At 28.8% G+C, this 8,992-nt stretch overlaps 1 protein-coding gene across 1 annotated transcript; it reads left to right on the top strand.

Annotated features, from left to right (window-relative positions):
• The first annotated feature begins 5,267 nt into the window (after positions 1–5,267).
• LOC107482697 (uncharacterized) lies at positions 5,268–6,805 on the top strand. The gene has a single exon (XM_016103236.3). It carries the CDS (start codon positions 5,547–5,549, stop codon positions 6,150–6,152), a length of 606 nt encoding a protein of 201 aa, XP_015958722.1. The 5' UTR covers positions 5,268–5,546; the 3' UTR covers positions 6,153–6,805.
• The last annotated feature ends 2,187 nt before the right edge of the window (positions 6,806–8,992 follow it).

An 8,992-nucleotide genomic window follows, 5' to 3' on the forward strand; every position in this document is an offset into this window, starting at 1 on the left:
GAGACTTATTAAATAAAACGATTAAAATATTATAAACAACTTTAAAATTTATTCCAAACGTTAAAAACAATAATGATACTTTACCCTAAACATTATTAGGTTTCGTTTGAGGGATGATAATATAAGGAAATAGAGATGAAATAAGCTTTTAGTTTTTATCTCATATCCTGCGATTTTTTCTTATTCTCATCCTGCTTATTTTTTATGATAAAAAATTCTTTTTTTTTATAATAAATATTAAAAAATTATTAAAATTTATTATTTTTAGCCAATATTTAATTATTAATATATTTTTTTTAATTTAATTATTTTGGTCTAATAATCTGATTAACAATATACTTTATAATGTTTAAAAATAATATATTGTGATAATCCTCTAATATTTCTTTTCTATCTATCTCTATGTACTACAAAAATATATAGTCTAACAAAATTTTCGCAAAAATTATTCATTTCAATAATAAAAATTACATTAATTCTACTATAATTAAAATTAAATAAATTTTATACATTTTAATTTTATATATAATAAAAATAATAAACGTTAAATACTTATAAATCTTAAACAAAGCATACATTCTTCAAATATTAGTATATTTGTCATAAAAGTTACTATTTGAAATTTATTGTCTGATAGTCCTTTTCATTTTACTATTTTGTTTTTATATATATTAAACTAAACCCTACTATATATGTTAAACTAATATATATAATTATCTTCGAGAGGAAATATCTATTGTCATGAAATTATACATTTCAAAAATTTAATTAAACTGATAAAATAAGAGATTATATATCAATAGTTATATTATTAATACTATTTTTTTTACAAAGAGTCTCTTTTAAGTTTGTTTAATTTTTGTATAGATATTTTTTTTCTTTTTTTTAGACATAAAATTCTGACAACATATTATAAAATCATTCATTCTATTACAAATTTAAACTAATAAAAAAAAATTATATAAATAATTATATTTCTAATATCTTCTTCTATTTAAGTTGATAACGACAAATTAAATTAAACTGATTACTTTGACTCGCATATATACATAGTGCTCTCTAACTCGGACAAATTTGGTGTTAGCGATGAGTCTCCATTACCATCCAAATCCGAGTTACTTTCGAATCCACAAAATAAATTAAAGTAACTTCGAAAAGGAACCTACATGCACAGCATCCAACTTTTGCAAAAGCTGGTTCCATTTCTTCCATGAAACTAACTCAATCAAATTTCATCGATTAAAATATCATTTTTGTTTTTAATTTTTGGGATAAATCTTAAAATTGTCTATAATATTTTAATCGTCCTATTTAAATTCATAACATTTTAAAATTGACTCAATATTAGAGACTTAAATAAAAGGAAGCAAAAAGAAAAAAAAAGAAAGTGATATATATAACCTATAGTTAGTTTTGATATATATATAACCTATCACAACAAATCTACAAATTAAATAGAAAAGTAGGTAACTAATTGTTGTAGCTAGTTATTAACAAAGATTAGATAGTTTTATACTTCAGTTAATCTTCTAGCCTAATCTTCAAAAACTTGTTATTTTGGTTAAACGGATAATAACATAACAAATTAAATTAACTTTCAATATCTACAAACTCAGAATTATTTTCACTATTATTTAATATATAATTACTTGTAGTCCTGGATTTAGGCATTATTTGGTATGGGTGTTTAGATCTAAATCGATAAAAAAAAATCGTAAAATTGGACCGATTCAAACCGAAAATCGAATTAAACCGCACTATTTTAAATATTTTTTAGATTTTGGATCAGTTTTATTGCGGTTCGGTTCGATTTACGATTTTATTTTGCACAACCAAACTGCATATATTACAAATAATAATAATAATAATAATAATAATAATAATACCCTTAGTAAAGTCCCTTACCATAGCACACTAGTGCCGCTTCCCCAAATGTTTGAAACCCTAATCTAAAGAAAGAAATCCCTTTGCGGCTCTGTCCTCTCTCGCTCTCTTAGTCTTCGTTCTTCGTTCTCACCATCACAACATCATTCACTCTCAGTCACTCTCACTGACACACGTCGACGTCATTTGCCACTCCTCTTCTGAATGATGTCCTTCATCGCCTCCTCTTCTTAGTGACGTCGCTGGCGCCTCCTCTTCTCGGTGACGCCGCTGCTGCCTTCTCCCCTCGGTGGCGCCGCTGCCGCCTCTTCTTCAAGGTATATTTTTATTTGCTTTTGTTTATTTTGTTTTGTTCTATTGTTTTAAGATTTTGTTTAATTTTAATTTTTACTTGTTAATCTGTGTTAAACTGTTCAAGGTATATTTTACTTGCTTTTGTTTATTTTATTTTGTTCTATTGTTTTAAGATTTTGTTTAATTTTAATTTTTACTTGTTAATCTATGTTAAACTGTGTTAAACTGTTCAAGGTATAAATTTGTATTAAACTGTTCAAGGTATATTTTTACTTATTTTTGTTTATTTTGTTTTGTTCTGTTGTTTTAAGATGTTGTTTAATTTTAATTTTTATTTGTTAATCTGTGTTAAACTGTTCAAGATATATTTTTACTTGCTTTAATTTTTACTTACTTTAATTTTTACTTGTTAAACTGGTGTTTTAATTTTATTTTGTTCTTGTTGTACTGTTATTCTTGTTATTAAAATTTGTTAAACTTTATATTAAATTAAGTATTTTGTTCTTGTTGATTGAAATTGAATTCTATTTTTTTTATCTTATGCAGATTTTATATTTGTTCGGTTGATTTTAGCTTTCAATTCGAAGGTCAACAATGTCAGCTTCATATCCTGAGGTAATTTTTTTATTGTGTAATGTGTATGTTGGTAACAACTGTTGAAGCTTTGATTTGTGCACAAAATTAGTTTCGAGCCAATTCATTGCCAATTGACCTTGAGGAGTCTTTTGAAGAATTTGAAAAACTTGAGAAAGGTAATGTTCTTTAATATTATGTTTTATTTTATCTTCACATAGTGATTAACTTTACTATTTGATAATATGTTTAACTTACTAATATTTATTTTATTACATTTTATTGTAGAACTTGAGCCAATTCCTCAACTAATAGATGAAGAAAACTCTGGTGATGAATCTAATTAGTGATCAGTGTTTCAGCTTTCAGTTTGAAGTTTTTTATGTTATGTTTTTATTAAGACTTTGCTATGTTATTTAATTTTGTGTTGTTGAGACTTGTTTAGTTATTTTGATGTTGAAGAATTATTATTTTATCAAGACTTGTTGAATATGTTGGATTGTTGGACAATTGAACATGTTGGTTTATAATATTTTATGGAATTTTTGTTTTATTATTATGTTGAATTGTGTTTTATTATTATGATAGATTGTTGGACAGGTTATATAACTATAAATTAAGTTATTATTTTGTATTTAAAAAATCGCGGATCCAAACTGATCCAAATTGCTTGTAATCGGATCGGATTGGATCGAATTTCTAAAAAAAATTCATCCAATCCAAACCGCACCGCATATAAATTAAGCGTTCGAATCGGATAATTTTTTCCTTCAAAATCGAATCAAACCACACTGCGAATACCCTTATTACTTGGTCATGCTCCAAAACGCCACCACTAATTTTTGGATACATCGTCAAACAAACACGAGATTAATAATTTTGCTTTTTAGATGTTTATTACAACAATAATGTGGAGTAAACAATACTATTTGGCTCTTGTAAAAATTCGATTTTTGATAAAATGGATTTTAAAAAGAAAAATATGATATTTTGATCCTCTAAAAATAATATTAGTTTAATAAAATTTATTAAAAATTTTAAAAACATATTAAAAAGGATTCTGAAAATAAAAGTTGAACACGATTTTTTACAATTTGTTAAAAGTGAATGAGATATTTTTATCTTCTAAATTTGATGATTTACACTAATAAGTGAATTTTTATTTTTACGTTTTTATTTTATTTTATGTGAATGACAAAGCTTTTTTAAAAAAAATCTAATGGTCAAATTTTTTCTTAGTTTTTTATGTGATCTTTTAAATAATTTTTTAAATGTTTCGACGAAAATTGTATCAAATGCATCAATAGTTGTCTATCACAATATCACTTATGAAAAAAATGATGCATTACATCAAAACAAGATTATCATTTGAAGATGTGGCAGAGATTAAACAAAATTATTGCGGGAACAAAAAATTTTAGTATACAATTATATAATGTTATTTATATTAATTATTTTTAAGTTTGTTATTAAGATGACAAAAAAATAGGTAAAAAAGTTAAAATTGTAAAAAAATAGAATATTATAAGCAGTGAAATTGCAAAAAAAAAATTATAATTAGAACAACAAATATGTTTTTTTTAGAGAAAATTCAATTAAAAAAAACTAATAAAAAATTGTCCTAAATAAACATTTCACTTGACACGTCATTAAATAAAAATTAATATTTAAATAATCTCTTCTTAAATTATAATAGTTTAAAACTATTTTTTTAATAAGAAGTAGTAAAACTTAAGAACGAGTATTTTATATGAATAAAAAAAATTATCTAAGCTAACTAGGTTTGAGAAAAGTTTATATCAATACTCTATTCGTCCACAAGAGACTATTTTGAGAACATTTTACTACTTTATATTCTATATGATGTATAAATAGTTATCCAATAAATACATCTTAAATTTTGATTTTAATATGACCATTTCTTATTGTTATTTTTAGACATCAATACACACACTTCACATTCTACTGTTAAAAGTTAAGACAAAATACTACTCCTATCTCACTTTATTTATCTCATAGTTTGTTAGGAATCAAGAAAATAACAAATAACAAAAATGGAAAACTAATTGAAGTTGCATTAAGATTAATTCAATTACAACTAGTAAGTAATTTTTTAATAAACAACTACTGTAAGAAAATAACAACTAAACTAATGAAAATTGAAGTTGCATTATGAATAGGGTAAAGTGGAACCTTACATGGGCCCCACAAAAATAATAATTTCCCCGAAACCGGGGTCACTTGTGACAACTAACCCTTCTTACACGGCTCCGTTACCCTTACCTCAGCTAAACCTAAACCGAACCAACAAGAACGACATGTTCAATTGTTCAGCGAAACTCCGAACCTAAACAAACACTAACGTTAACCGTTATGACACGTTTTGGCCCTACCTTAACAGTAACTAAGACCCGGTCAGGTCAGCTCGCTTCCACCTGTCCCCAATTATCTCTTTCTGTTTCTCTCTCCTCCATTGCCGAAAGTGGTTGGAAATACCTTTCCCCTCTCCTTCTTCTATATATCACCCCTTCCTTCACCACCCACCCCCCACAAACCCACCCATTCTCCATTATTTCACTCTCCTCTCTTTTCTTCTGGGTTGAGGAGAGAGAAAATACAAAAAAAAAAGAAAATATTCAAAAAAAAAAAACAACCCAGAGATTCTTGGTTTCTAGATCAGTTTTAGATCTAAAACGCTCCTACCCATTTCTCAAGTTTCGATTTTTCGTAGCTCCTCTTTGTTCGTTTGTTAATTCGTCCCTTCCTTCTCTTTTTTTTTCTGTCCCTCGCTTATAATGGGTACGGAGGTTTTGCGGCCACAGGACTGCCTCATCCAAAGGATCCGAGGTCCGCCGTCGCCTGCGGTGTTTTCACGGCGGAGGAACTTCAATTATTATAATTATTATCCTAATAACGACACCAACAATAGTAGCTATAACAATAATTTTCAGGCTATTAGCACAGGCAGATCTACCAGGAAGCCGGTGATCCGACCCGAGAGATCTGAACAGAAGAAACGGGTTGAGAGAAGGCCACCTAGCTCCGATGATTCCAGGGTGCCGCCGGCGAGGGGAAACGGTACTGTTAAGATCCTCCGTCGCGGCGAGTCGCTCGATTCGAATATTCGGAGCGAGGCGCTTAGGAAGGAAGGCGGAAATTTGGTCGTCGTTGGGACCCAGAGACTTGGACCCGACCCGAACATGGTTCCGAGGCGGATCCGGATCGCCGATCTGGCTGCCGATGTTTACGCCGGATCGGCGTTCTCCGTGTCACCGTCTCCGAGCGCACTCCCTTTGCCATCGTTCGGGAAGAAGCAGCTGCAGCGGCCGTCACCGGCGGTCGCTGTGGCCGTCGATGACTCCGCCACGAGGGATCTGAGGCGCCTTCTCCGGCTCGAATGAGCTGGAAACGGGTCGATTTCCGGGTTTCGGATCCGATGACTATTCACCTTCTCTCTCTTCTCTTCTCTCTCTATCTCTCTCGATCTCCTCAGAAACCCTTCTAGAATCTTCTTATTAAATATTTCTCCTTTTTAGTGTTTTTACGCCTCGCTCCCTGTTTCTGGTTCTTGCCCGCACCGTGATTTTTTTAAACGGAAGGGTAGATCTGAAATATGGGGTTTGATTAAAAAAACGGAAAAGTTTAGGGGCGAAATGGTAAAAAAGAGAAGTTTGTGGGTAGTTTATGAATTTAAGACACTACGAGATTTGTGTAAGATTTGTTTGTGGGTTGGGTTCCTTGTTGTTAAGAAGGGCGAATTTGTTTTTAACTTTTTAGATTATAATCTATCTATCAGGTTAGTGTGGGAAAATAATTAAATAAATTTGGATATATTTGAGGGAGGAAAAAAAAAGAAAAAAGAAAAGAGATGTAGAAGATAGAGTGGGAGGGGATGTGGGAGGGGTTGATTTGTAAAACCTGGAAATTGTATGGGATGTAAGTATAACTACTAAAGTGTATGTGAATTTGATGAGCTGCTCTGTGTAACCTTTTGTACTGTAAAGTAAGAAAAATGATTAAATAGGAAAAATTCAAATTCAAAGGTTTGGTAATATTTTCCTGGACTTTTGATTTTTTTTTCTCCTTTATTTTGTGTTTTATTGTTGATCATGATTCATTAAGCATGCTGCAAATAGGTTGGAGGAAGAAGAGTTAAAAAATTAAATAAAAAACCATTGAACATGAAGCATGATTAAAGATTTTAATTATTCAAAGACGAGTAGTTTACTGAAAACTGAAAAGTCAAAAATTCTGGTCATTATTGAGACTTGAGAGTTGAGAGACTTCTTAGGTGAGCCGTGAGCTTGGTGCCTCAAATCAAGTTTGGCGAAAGATTGGTAATGGGACACAGTATAAGCATTTTTGCCCAGGATCCACTTTTTTTTGTTAAAAAAAAGTTACATATTTAATTCCATGAATCTAAGACTGTAATTTAATATAAACTAAAATATTAAAGAAAAATCTATCCACAGAATAATCGGGGATTTAATTTATTAGAAAAAAAAGGGGAAGGGTAGTTAGTTTTGGTTCCCATGCTTCATATCTCTTTTCTCCTCTACCTGGAAATCATTTTCCCCTGAAATAGGTTATTTTAATCAAAATAAATAAATTATCAAGGTCAATTATTAGTGACCAATTATATAACATATACATTAAAAATATCAGTTAATATTAAAAATGAGTTAGATAATATATATTTATATTTAAATAATGATTGATTTGATAATTATTTTTTGTAATATTTCATATTAAAAAAACGTTTCATATAAAATTAGAATTTAATTTATCCTATATAATATATTTCATAAAAGAAATTGTGTATCACAAAACACATACTAATTCAATGGTAGTTGGTTCTTTTTAGAAGTTAGAAGACTTTGATTTGAAAGATCAAGTTCTTCTAAAATAAAAAAATTAGTAAAATAAAAAAATTTAAAATTTAATTATTTTAAAATTAAAATCATAATATTCACACACAATAAAAAATTATAAATTTAATAATAGTTAATATTTATTTTATTATTTTACAATTCTCTTTGCTCTATACACGATGTTTTTCTTTGGTTTTTGGTTGTCATGGTTTTCTTGGTTTGAATTTGAAATTGACGTAACAAAAAGGCTAAAGGAACTATATTTTTGTCAGTCCAGTTGTCCCCAGTTCCATTTTTTGGGCCTGAAAGACTCCTTCGGCTCAGTCGGCTCAATAATGTCTAATTATCAAAAAAAAAAAACTAATCAAATTGGGTTGTTCTAATAGTTAGTTCACTAGTCCGCAAGTGTCGGGGATTTAAATTTTGTCTGCTGCATCCAGCGATAAACCCTTAAATGGAGCTCAATACCACGGCGAAACTCAGTATCACAACGGATTAATCTTTAATCTGTTGAAAGGTAACGTGAAATATATATAGAGAGAGAAAGAGAGAGGAATCTTCTATTTTCAATCCATTCCAAATTATGTTTAATCAATATTATTGTTATTGATCCTTTCTTTTCATGCAAGAATTTCTTATAAGTTATAATACTATTAAAATATATTTTAAAATTTTACATTTATGCACTTCATCAAAAGGAAATGCAAGGAAGTATATCATGTGACAATGAATATATAGAGTAATATATTGTATGTAGAAGTGAAATCTTTAGAATAAATCAATGCAATTTAGGAGGATTCGATGAAAAGACATCAATTCAAATCCTGGATTTTCGAATTGAGAGATTAAGGATTTTCGCTATTTCTTAGATTTATGGATCCAATTCAATTCAGCGAGATCTTTTATTCATATTTTTTTCCATCAAGAGAGTTTTATAAAACTTTTGGACTTCGATTCTTGAGGAGTGTTAGGGGTAGCACGTTTTGTGATTTGTAGTTATTAATTAGTTATTATTAATATTTTTAATGGTGTGAAATTATATCTAATGATGTGAGATTATTTATTTTTTTTGCTGATTAAGTGCTTGTCAGATTTTAATAAAAGTACTGGTTCCTAAACTTTCTGTTATATGTATTATCTATATGGCTATACTATGTGAAATATTGATAGATGCTCCTCAAAATTTGTCTATTTAGGTCGTTTAAAAAGTTTTAAAAGTAATTTTTTTAAATTTTTGACTTATGAAAATTAATAATATTAATATTTGGTGTAATTTTTAAAGTTAAATTGTAGCTTTTTAAGAAACTATTTAAGAGTTTATAGAGAAATTAAAAAAAAAAGACTTCTTTCATAATAAAAAACTTATTATC

Source organism: Arachis duranensis, chromosome 4 (genome assembly GCF_000817695.3).
Source record: "Arachis duranensis cultivar V14167 chromosome 4, aradu.V14167.gnm2.J7QH, whole genome shotgun sequence".
Taxonomy (NCBI): domain Eukaryota; kingdom Viridiplantae; phylum Streptophyta; class Magnoliopsida; order Fabales; family Fabaceae; genus Arachis; species Arachis duranensis.